The following is a 12,117-nucleotide window of genomic DNA, read 5'->3' as shown; positions in this document are numbered from 1 at the left end:
GAAGTGGGGCCATCTGGTTGGCAGTCAGATTTACAGGTTAAAGCTCAGGGGAACTATTTCGGCTCACACAGAAGCTCCAGGAAAGGTGGCCTGGCCGGTATTTTCAGGTGCTTGTGCCATGGCTCGGTGAGCCTAAAAGAGAAAGGCCACTGTCAGGAACTGCAGTCTGGGCCCAAATTCTTATCATGGTACCCAAAGTGGAATATTAATGGAACCCCTCAAGCATGCTGTCTGATAGGAGTCAGACACAGGCTGCTGATAGCCCGCCTTTGATTGCTGAGACAGTGTCAGCAAACTGCCAAGGTCTTGGTGTTCACCTGGGCTGAGGGGCTCATGTGTTTTCTGATTAAGCATTTTCGTATTCTCAGGGAAGCTAATGAGACACTCTATTCCCTTTGACAATGCAGACACCTACTGTTGCCACAAAGGTGAGGCTGAGGCTTCTTTCTGGATTTACTCAGCCTTCTAGAGAGATGCTTTAAATAGACCAGAGGCAGAAGAAGATTGAAGGAGGAAGCCCCATCCTAATGTTTGCAGCATCTCTTTCTCTAGGGCTTGCTCCTCTTACCCCACACTGGTCCAACTTCTGCTCTGTAACCAGGTCAAAACTTCCCAGATTTATAACTTCTGTTTGCTCCTGCCGAGCCTCCAAACCTTGTCTGGCTGTTTCTCTGAGAGAATGCAATTTGCAGTTCTTAGGAACTCACACATTCTAGCCCAGTCTGTCCTGAAGACATGATCTCTCTTTTTTCTTTTTATGCTCCCTATTTCTGGCATGAAGCAGGTGTCCAGTAAATGTTGTTGTATGATCCACCCAAATATGACTATTGTTCTTTCACAGACCTGCTCTGTACTTTGCCACCTTTGTTCCTTTCTTGTTCTATCAGAGTCTTCCCTTGGTATACAGTGGGGATTGGTTCAAGGAAACCCACGTATCCAGAATCTGCACATATTCAAGTCCTGTAGTCAGCCCTGTTAGACCGTTCTTGTGTAAAGAAATACCTGAGGGTGGGTGCAGTACCTCGTTCCTGTAATCCCAGCACTTTGGCGGATCTTGAGGTCAAGAGTTCAAGACCAGCCTGGCCAACATGGTGAAACCCCATCGCTACTAAAAATACAAAAATTAGCTGGGTGTGGTGGCGGGCATCTGTATTCCCAGTTACATGGGAGGCTGAGGCAGGAGAATAACTTGAACCCGGGAGGCAGAGGTTGCAGTGAGCCAAGACCGTGCCACTGCACTCCAGCCTGGGCAATAAGAGCCAAACTCTGTCTCTGCGGGGGGCTGGGGGGTTGGGTCTTGATACTGGGCAATTTAGAAAGAAAAGAGATTTAATTGGCTCACAGTTCTGCAGACTGCACAAGCATGGTGCTAGCATCTGCTCGGCCTCTGAGGAGGCCTCAGGGAGCATTTACTTATGTCAGAAGGGTGAAGAGGAGCAGACACATCACATGGTGAAAGTAGGAGCAAGAGAGAGGGTGGGAGGTGCCACACCGTTTTAAACAGCCAGCTCACGTGAGAACTCACTCAGTATTGTGAGGACAGCACCAAGCTTAGGGATCCGTCCCCATAACCCAGACATCTTCCACCAGGGTCCACCTTCAATGCTGGGGATTACATTTCAACATGAGATTTGAGTGGGGGAAAAATATCTAAACTATATCATTCCGCTCCTGGCCCCCCAAATGTCGTGTCCTTCTCACATTTCAAAATACAATCATTGTTTCTCAATAGCCTCCCAAAGTCTTATTCCATTCTTAACTCAAAAGTCCCAAGTTCAAAGTCCCATCTGGTGATGAGTTCCTTCTACCTATGAAACCGTAAAATAAAAAACGCAGTATTTATTTCCAAGATACAATGGTGGTACAGGCATGAGGTCAATACTGTCATTCCAAAAAGGAGAAACTGGCCAAAAGAAAGGTGCTACAGGCCCCCACACAGGTCTGCAACCCAGCAGGACAGTCATTAAATCTTAAAGCTCCAGAATAATTCTTGACTCCATGTCCCATATCTAGGGCACACTGCAGGTTCACTCCTGTGGCTTTGCAGTGCATAGCCCCTGCAGCTGCTCTCATGGGTTGGAGATGAGTGCCTGTGGCTTTTCCAGGCACAAGGTGCATGTTGCCAGTGGATCTACCATTCTAGAACGTGGATGATAGTAGCCCCCTTCCCACAGCTCCACTAGGCAGTGTCCCAAAGGGGACTTTGTGTGGGGTCTCCAACCCCACATATACCCTAAGCCCTGCCCTAATAGAACATCTCTGGTGGGCTCTGCCCCTGTAGCAGGGTTCTGCATGAGCACCCAGGCTTTCTTATACATTCTCTGAAATCTGGTAGAGACTGCTAAGCCTCCTTCCCTCTTGCACTCTGCGTCCTGACAGGCTTAACATCCCATGGAAGTTGCCAAGGTTTATAGCTTGCACTCTCTGAAGCTGCAGCCTAAGCTATATCTTGGGCCCTTTGGGCTGAGGCTGGAACTGGAGGGGCCACGATGCAGAGCAGCCTTTTAGGATGGTGCAGGGCAATGGTGTCCTGGCCCAGGAAACCATTCTTTCCTCCTAGGACTCTGGACCTGTGATGGGAGGGGCAGCCTGGAAGACTTTTGAAATTGTCTTCAGGGCCTTTTTCCCATTGTCTTGGCTGTCAGTACCTTGCCCCTTTGTAGTTATGCCAAATATTTCTAGCAAGTTGTGGGTTCTTCTCCCTGCAACTCCACCGCCATCCTAAAAAGCCTTTTCTTTCTTTTCCACATGGTTGGGCTATAAAATTTCCAAATTTTTACACCCTGCTTCCCTCTTTAAGTTCCAACTTTTAGATTATTTCTTTTCTCCTCCATCTGGACACTTTGCTGCTTAGAAATTTCCTCTGCCAGATACCCTAGGTTGTCCCTCTTAAGTTAAAACTTCCACAGATCTCTAGGGCATGGACACAATACAGTCAAGTTCTTTGCTACAGCATATCAAGGGCGACCTTTAGTCAAGTTCCCAGTAAGCTCCTCATTCCCATCTGAGAACTTGTCAGCCTGGACTTCACTGTCCTTGTCACTATCTGCATTTTGACCACAATCATTAAACCAGTCTATAAGAAGTTCCAGACTTTCCCTCATCGTCCTGTCTTCTTCTGAGCCCTCCAAACTCTTTTAGCCCCTGTATGTTACCCAGATCCAGAGTTGCTTCCATATTTTCATATATGTTTATAGCAGTATCTCACTCCTGGTACCAATTTTTCTGTGTTAGGCTGTTCTTGCGTTGCTATAAACACGTGTGACTGGATAATTAATTTTAAAAAAATGGTTTAATTGGCTCGTGATTCTGCAGGCAGTACAAGCATGGCACCGGCATCTCCTTGGCTTCTAGGGACACCTCAAGGAGTGTTTACTTGTGGCAGAAAGTGAAGCAGGAACAGGCACATCACATGCAAGAGGAGAGTGGGAGCAAGAGAAAGTGTGGGCAGGTGCCGCACTCTTTTTTTAGACAACCAGATCTTGAGAAAATTCACGCATGAGGACAGCATCAAGCCTCGAGGGATCCGCTGCCATGACCCAGACACTAACCATCAGGCCCCACCTCTAACATTGGCGATTACGTTTCAACATGAGATTTGGATGGGGAAAAATACCCAAACTATATCACTGCCTGTGGGAAAAATCAGCCCTCCATATACTTGGGTTTCCCATTCCAGGTTTTGTTGAAAAAAATCCATATGTAAGTGGACCCGTACAGTTCAACCCCGTGTTGCTCAAGGGTCACCTGTACTTCCTGCTTGAATACCTCCCTCTCTCCTCCTCCTTTACCCGTTTAGAGCTCCAGTTTACTTGCCACATAGTTGATGGAAACCTCCCAGATACTTCACTACCAAAATATCATCTCTCTCACTCTCACCACCACGTAGCTTTTGTGCTCCTCCTTGTAGAATCGTCATGTACGGTTGTGCAGGTTGTGCTCCGTCTAATTCTAAGAGTATCCTGCACATTATTACCCGTTAGTCTTTGCGGAAGGCTCCCTGGGAAGTGGGCCATTCTCAAGCTGTGCAGTTGTGTGTGGCAGCCCAGCACAGTGGCAAATCCATGTTCTGATGTGTGTGGACTTTTTTGTATCCTGTCTTCCTCTGACTCTCCAAGACTGCAAGCTGCCTGAAGAGAACACTCGTAGCTCATTCATCACCTATATCCCTGTTGTGACTTATATGTAGTTATTGCTTAATAGCTGTTTGTTGGATATTTATTCATTCAGCCCTTTTTTTTTTTGTCTGTGCGCGGAAGAACTAATTGAAAATACTTCATCGAACAGTCGATGCAAAAGTAGTAGAGGGAAAAAAAGCAGTATCATAAGTTAATATTGATAATAGATAACCTGTATTGAAATCTTACCATATATCAGGTAGTACTTTACTAAGCATTTTATGTTTATCATGTCACTTTATCCTCACAATTATCCAATATAATATTCCTTGCTTCCCATGATCTCTCCTGCTTTGAAGATGAGGAAATTGAGGCCTTGACAGATGAAGTGACTTGCTTACAGTCACTCAGCAGGTACTGCAGCCGGGATGCCAAGCCAGGCATTCTGGAACACAGCCCAGACTCCAAACTCTTGATAACGGAGTGTGCCATCCACTGTTTCTGCCCTCCTATGATGGTGGTTACAGTGGTAACAGAAGGAGGGGCATTGGCTTTTTGTTGTTCTTACAAGAGTATCTGTGGAGGACCCGTGAGTCACCAGGCTCTTTGCTGGATACCGTGGATGGAGATGAAAAGACGGTTTCTGTCCCCCGTGATCTCACAATAGGGACAGGGAGCCAGCGGTTTGAATCCGTATCGTAATGCCTTCCTACAGATGGCAGGTGAGCTTTTCACACGAGGCGCAGAGTTAGCAGGAGAAAGACACAAGGAAGGGCTCACAGAAGGTTTCCAGGAGGAGGTGACTTACACAGGGAATTTTGAAGAATGGCAGGAATTCATGGGGCTTCCAAGCAGGGAAGGGCATTCCATGGAGAGGGAACAGAAAGATACAGAAATGTGGGAAGTATGATGCATTAGAGCAAATATAAGAAGGTTGGGCCTTTTATTATTGTCACCCCCTGGCTCAAATGAAGCCGCCCCTCCATTGTAGGTGAACATGCAACTTGACCGTGCTATAGGCTTACCTTTATCCATTCTCCATTAATAAGACTCCATTATGGCAACTATGGCCTTGGGAGACAGTCGTGGAAACGGTGAGGGCCAAATGGACCATCTATATCCCAGTGACTCTGTCCTACTGCCTCTGACTTGGCCCTCAGGTAAGCCAATGGGCCAACACAGCATTGTCCCTTCATGCCACCAAACATCACCACGGCCCAGTGGCAGCTTCTTAGAGGGCGTTTAGGGAAGCTATAAGGAAGATATGCCCCTTTCCACTGAGCGTGGTGAGCGTGGATAATTTTACGGGGAAGTTGCAGTCTTTAGGCAGTGGGTCCCGTGGGGAAATTCTGCAGTGCTGACTGCTTTTTGATTCGTTCATTCAGTTGATTACCCTCAGGCACCTGTCACGTGTATGGCGGGTTGACTTTCTTCAGGTCTAGACCCACCCATTCAGCAACAGCACTGGCTTTGCCACCCCCGCCTTCAGCTTGGTGTGCCCAATCCCAGACTCACTGTCCTCCTCCACGGTGCCTTTCTCATCGTATCCCTGCTCCTGGAGCTGTTGCCACCCACCCAGGAACCCCAATGTTGCCTTCTGCTCCTCCTTCTCTTTTTTTCCTCATATCTAAGATCTGTTCTTCTGAAATCCTCTAGATCCAGCTTCCTTGTCGCTCTTCCTGGCATAGACACTGGTTTGGGGTGTTTTTTTTTTTTTTTCTTTGAGACAGAATTTCTCCCAGGCTAGAGCGCGATGGCGTGATTTCCACTCACTGCAACCTCTGCCCCCTGGGTTCAAGTGATTTTCCTGCCTCAGCCTCCCAAGTAGCTGGGATTACAGGCATGCACCACCACGTCTGGCTAACTTTGTATTTTTAGTAGAGACGGGGTTTCTCCATGTTTCTCCATACTGGTCAGGCTGGTCTCAAACTCCTGACCTCAGGTGACCCACCCACCTCAGCCTCCCAAAGTGCTGGGATTACAGGTATGAGCCACAGCACCTGGCCAACACTGTTTTAATCAGATTCTCATTTCACACCCCCCAAGTCTAATGATCTCCTAAATGACAGGTCTACATCTGTTCCCCTCATCTGTCCACAACTCACCACCCATCTATCCATTCAGTTCACTTATTAAACTCTTCCTGTCTTCTAGGCACTGAGCTGTAGATCATGGATCTGTCCATTTGAACACATCTGATGTGATCCTTGACCTTGCGGAGCCCCCAGGGGGGTTGTAGACAAGTAGACAGGCAACCACTACCTAAGGACAGTAGGTGGGTACATACGGCTGGGATAACAGTTAGGGCCCCTGACCTAGACGTGGGGAGTCAGGAAAGGATTCTAGGAGCAAATGATGGTGGCCCTAGAGCGGACTAAGAGATAACCAAGTACTGAACGTGGAGGTGCAGGGTGGGCAAGACTGTGAGCTCCATGACAACGGGGACAATGCGGGTGTGTCTGACTCACCACTGTGGCCCCCAGCATCTGGCTTATCCCCTGACAAATGGGGTGTTCTCAGTAAGGATTTATTGAATGAGCAACTGCGGGACAGTTCCCTGCAGAGCAAGCTAAACACGATAAGGCCCGGGGTGGAGACACAGCACGGGGTAGGGGGTGGGAAACTGAGAGAGCGCCTGTGTGTCTGGAACATAGGACAGGGCTGGGGAGTGACCAAGCCGACGGCTGAAAGCTAAAAGGCCAGTCATCCTGCCCCCAACACCTCCCTGAGGTCTAGTCTGTTTGTTTTTATTTTATTTATTTATTTATTTGGAAACGGGGTCTCGCTCCGTCACCCGGGCTGGAGTGCAGTGGCACAATGTCGGCTCACTGCAATCTCCACCTCCCAGGTTCAAGCAGTTTTCCTGCCTCAGCCTCCCAGGTAGCTGGGACTACAGGCAAGTGCCACCACGCCTGGCTAAATTTTTGTATTTTTAGTAGAGACGGGGTTTCACTGTGTTAGCCAGGATGGTCTCGATCTCCTGACCTCATTATCCACCCACCTTGGCCTCCCAAAGTACTGGGATTACAGGCGTGAGCCACCACACCTGGTCTGGACTGTTTCAATTAAACTTTCATCGTATTCTCATGTCCATCCTTCTCTGCTCCAACCGTGGAGCCCTGCTAAGCCCCTCCGCCCCTGGTCCCCACTCCTAATACACCCTGGGCCCAGCCTTTGTCTCCTGTTGCTCACCTCGGATTGCATCCCCTCTGCCTTCTCTTCTTGTCAAAGTCCTGCGTTTCCCTTTAGGGCACAGCTTCCCTCTCCTCTTACACGTCCTTCTGACCCCGTCAGAATTGGCTGCTGCTTTACTCCCACGGAACGTTGTGTTCTTTTGTAGTCCTTATCACATTCCGCACCGTGCTTATATTTAACTGCGCTCATCTGTCTCTGAGCAGTATGAGCTCTTTGAGGTCAGCGGGCCGGGTCATTCTCATCTTTGTATTTCCCACAGTGCTCTATTGCTAGTTGGTACTCATGCCATGAATGAGTTACGCTGTAACTCATGGCATTATGCTGTATGTCATTATTTGTAGTAGCGCAATAGTATTTTGCTAGTAGTTCTTGACTGATGTATTGTTTTGTGTCTAGCCGGTTCCTCATTAGGGCACATCTGCTATTGATTATTATCCCATGTTTATTTTTGATGTGCCATAGTTTGCACTTCTTATCATATTTAATCAACACAGCAGCCTTATGAGAAGGTCTTTCTCCACATTTTCCAGAATGTAGAAATAGCAGTCCAGAGGGATAAGTGACATGCTCAAGATTCCCACTCATAAATTTCAGACCTGGGTTTGGAACCCATTTCCATTTAACTCCGGAAGTTTTGCCCTTGCGTAATGCTCTTTGATATTTTGGGTGCTGCCCCAGTAAAAGCAGCATCAGACATCTCAGCTCCTAACTGAAAGTGTTCAGGGCATAATGAGGTTGTTTGCCACCAGAATCTGATTTTATTACCAAAAGTATTAAAGTAACCACTTTGTTAGCACAAAATCCACTTTGGTCTGAGTTCTGGCCACCAAGGCTTTCTGTAGAGGCTGGAGGCCATTGGCCTGGTATACAATCTGAAAGTGGTCTATTTTGGATGAGTAAAAGCTATAGAAATATTAAAAGAGGACATAAAATAAAAAGAGGATATAAAATAAAAAAAGAGGACAAGCTGATACTGGGTGATGTGGTCTCCGGATGACTCCATCTTAAAGCCTTGTTTTCTTTTGGAGAGGAATAAGCAGAAGACTGAACTTACATCGTGCTGTGAGAGAAGTCTCTTGCCAGCCGCCTGCAGCCAGTCTAAAAAACTTACCCTATGTTGATGTGTTTCTGCGTTAGGGCTGATAAGTCCAGGTGGCATATATAAAGGTTGACCAAATTGTTAACACATGCTCTACTTACGACTTTCAGAAAAAAATGAATATCCTCATAACAGGTATGGCATTTGGCCTTAATTGGGTGTCAGTAGTGATTGGTGGTTGGTTGTCACTTCTCTGAATCACGGAGGTTGGGTGAGATGCCTTCTCTCCTTTTCAGCTCCTGCAGCCTCACCAGTGAGTACTGGTTTTGTAACATGCCAGATTTACTCTCACAATTGCCTTTAGAAAGGAGCCCCGCCACAGGAACTGTGAAGAGTGTGTTTTTGCAGCTGTAATTCAAAGAGCCTTACATCTCTGCCTGACCCTTCCTTCTCACACTCCCCACAGACGGAACCCTCTGCACTTCCACCTTATTGCTGACTCCATTGCGGAGCAGATCCTGGCCACGCTCTTCCAGACCTGGATGGTGCCCGCCGTGCGTGTGGACTTCTACAATGCAGACGAGCTCAAGGTATGGGCAGGAGGGGAGGCACCTCCGTGATCTCCTCTAGCTGAAAGCGTTACTGCTTGTGGTTTAGTAGACTGTAGCAATGCCAGAAATCTCAGCTCCTAACTGAAAGTGCCTACGGCGTAATGAGGTTGTTTGCCACCAGAATCTGATTTTATTATCAAAAGTATTAAAGTAACCACTTTGTGTGCACAGAATCCACTTTGGTCTGAGTTTTGACCACTAAGTCTTTCTGGAGACGCTGGAGGCCATTGGCCTGGTGTAGAATCTGGAAGTGGTCTATGGTAGCTGTCATCTAGAGAGTTCTATTATCCAGTGAAGTAAGTGCTAAACTCAGACCCCCATGGACTGGAGTTTAAATCTGCGTAATGTCACTTACTGGTCAAAAGACACAAAGTAAACCACGCCCCTCTGCTGGACCCGTTTTCTCATCAGTAGAAAAGGTGGATTAAATACCAAACTCATGAGGATAATTAAGAGACTCAAATGCGAGAATATATTTGAATGTGCTTTAAAAAGACACTGGTGAATAAATATTAAAGGTTATGTCAGGCTGGAGGGATTTCAACCAAATGAAACCTTTTTGGTCATCTCATCCCCTTACAATTTTTTTGTAGTACCATTTCGCTTGCATCATGTTGAGACCCACAGACCAATTAAGAAGTCCTGAATATTCTGGCTCTTGATTCTACTTCCGGTCTTGTCACTGACATTCCTGTAAACCTTTACTATTCCTTTAACTCTAAGTAGCAGAGCACACCTCTGGTTCCCTTTGCCCCCTTTTCTGTGTTTGAGTCTTTGCTTATTCTGTTCCTTCCATCTGATATGCCCTTTCCACCTATCTTGCCACAACTCCTGTTCATCCTTCAGGACTCAGCTGCAGTGCCAACTCCTCTTACGAAACACCTGACTTTCACAGGAAAGAGGAAGACATTTTTTGTTCACTTCTCTGTCTACTGGACCCTTCTTAATGGGATAGGAGGAGAGGAGCCGTATCTTCTTCTTTTCTGTATTTCTGGTGCACAGTAGGTACCTGCTAATGCTTGTGGATTTAACGAATTGCTGTGATTAGAGGAACATGTAACTTTGCAGAAATACACTGATGCTCTGTCTCCGATCACCTTAGGAAGGACTTAACACCTAAGCATGAAGCTGACTCTGGCAAATTGCTTGTTCCAAACCTCATAAAGCCATTATCTTTTCATTTTACAGCCATAACATTTTTAATAGATCACTGACATGCCGGCCAGAGTTTCCGATTTTCACATATTTCAGGCTCTGAGGTTGATGGAGATGTTCAGAATTTAGCATTTGGGGATTGTCGTGGTAATTTGCGTGCCATTCCAATCTATTCTGAGCTAAAATTGATTAACACTCTTAAAAAGGGAAAAACAAAATTTAGCAAATTGCTGCGCTAATTAAGGTGAAAGCAAGCCACTCTGTCTCCCAGGGTCTTAGCGCCAACACCATGGGGAAAAGCAGCCTGGAAGGAGGAGCGGCAGCTGGTTCCGAAGGATGCCTCTGCCACTGCGTTCACCATTTGCCTTTCTTTCGGTCGGAGTCCAGTGCCACGTCCTCTGTGAGCCTGCACAGGGAAGACACCGAAGTGGGCTGGGCGTAATGGCTCATGCCTGTAATCCCAACACTTTAGGAGGCTGCGGTCGGGAAGATCGCTTGAGCCCAGGAGTTTGAGACCAGCCGGGGCAATACAGTGAGACCCCCACCTCTACAAAATATTTTAAAAATTATCCAAGTATAATGGCACACACCTGTAGTCAGTCGAAGCTGCTCTGGAGGCTGAGGCAGGTGCTCTGGAGGCACTTGAGCCCAGGAGTTTGAGACCAGCCTGGGAAACATAGTGAGATGCCTGCCCCTACAAAAAACTAGCTGGATGTGATCACTGCATTTGTAGTCCCAGCTACTCTGGAGGCTGAAAAAGGAAGATCACTTGAGCCCAGGAGTTCAAGACTGCAGTGAACTATGATCGTACCACTGTATGCCAGCCTGGGTGATACAGCTGGCATGCGGTACAATTGTAGTGGTATGCGGTATGATGTGGTATGATCATAGTGGTAAGATCACGGCTAAATGAATGTATCTTTTTTTTTCTCTAAAAAAAAAAAAAAAAGGAAAAGAAAATACAAAGTGATTGGGAAAAAAACTAATTTCAAGTCTTGGTTTACTGTTGAAGAATTCTCTAACTGGTTTTGAACCTTGGTTCTCTCAGCTCTCAGATGGCTTGGGACTGAGCCACAAAGGAAGGGATGAAATAAGATGGCCCAGCGTACACAACATGGCAGGTTCTTAAAAATGCTTCATTCCACTTGCAGCTAAGGCCAGAATGACTTAAAATGCACTTGGGTGGTGTGGCCTGTTGTGAAATCCATCAATAGCTAAGAAGCGGAAGGAGTAAGGTACTGTAGACTGGAATTCCCTCCTGGAAGCCCCTTCCGTGAGGTCTTGGATGAAAGGGGAGAAGGGGAGGAAACACTGATGCTCTGACTCTGTCATGCCTACTTTAATCCAGGGCGACCAGCTGTCTATTATTTTACATGCTGGCTTTTTTTTTTTTTTTTTAATACATCCGAAATGAATCCTTCATAGCTTAAAAAATGATAATTTAGAAAATACAATCTGATATGTTCAGAAGAATATTGTCTCTAGAGTCCTGTCCTCTAACCCGATCTCTACTATCGAAGACTTCATTGAAGTTTCCTGACACCTGCTTTTTATTCCCCTACCAATTAACCACCTATCTCTCTCACATTCCTGAGTCCCGGCCGGGCGCGGTGGCTCAAGCCTGTAATCCCAGCACTTTGGGAGGCCGAGACGGGCGGAGCACGAGGTCAGGAGATCGTAGACCATCCTGGCTAACCCGGTGAAACCCCGTCTCTACTAAAAAATACAAAAAATTAGCCGGGCGAGGTGGCAGGTGCCTGTGGTCCCAGCTACTCGGGAGGCTGAGGCAGGAGAATGACGGGAACCCGGGAGGCGGAGCTTGCAGTGAGCTGAGATCTGGCCACTGCACTCCAGCCTGGGCAACAGAGCGAGACTCCGTCTCAAAAAAATAAAATAAAATAAAATAATAATAATAAAATAAAAAAACATTCCTGAGTCCCCTGAGAGTGTTGTCAGAATCCAGTACAACAGTAAGTATGAAAGTATTTATAAAAAGTAA

The 12,117-nt window shown here is 46.8% G+C and overlaps 1 protein-coding gene across 5 annotated transcripts in view; it reads left to right on the top strand.

The window, feature by feature from the left end:
• LARGE1 (LARGE xylosyl- and glucuronyltransferase 1) overlaps positions 1 to 12,117 on the top strand; it is a 622,406-nt gene that overhangs the window by 307,912 nt on the left and 302,377 nt on the right. For all 5 annotated transcript variants that reach the window (XM_026447731.1, XM_026447729.1, XM_026447730.1 and 2 more), the window contains one exon: positions 8,819 to 8,942. In XM_026447731.1, the coding sequence (XP_026303516.1) occupies positions 8,819 to 8,942 (124 nt within the window). The remainder of the gene's footprint in view (positions 1 to 8,818; positions 8,943 to 12,117) is intronic.

The sequence above is a fragment of the Piliocolobus tephrosceles genome, chromosome 19 (assembly GCF_002776525.5).
Source record: "Piliocolobus tephrosceles isolate RC106 chromosome 19, ASM277652v3, whole genome shotgun sequence".
NCBI classification, from domain to species: domain Eukaryota; kingdom Metazoa; phylum Chordata; class Mammalia; order Primates; family Cercopithecidae; genus Piliocolobus; species Piliocolobus tephrosceles.
The sequence above is the reverse complement of the archived record's forward strand: the minus strand, read 5'-3'. Positions and strand labels throughout refer to the sequence as shown.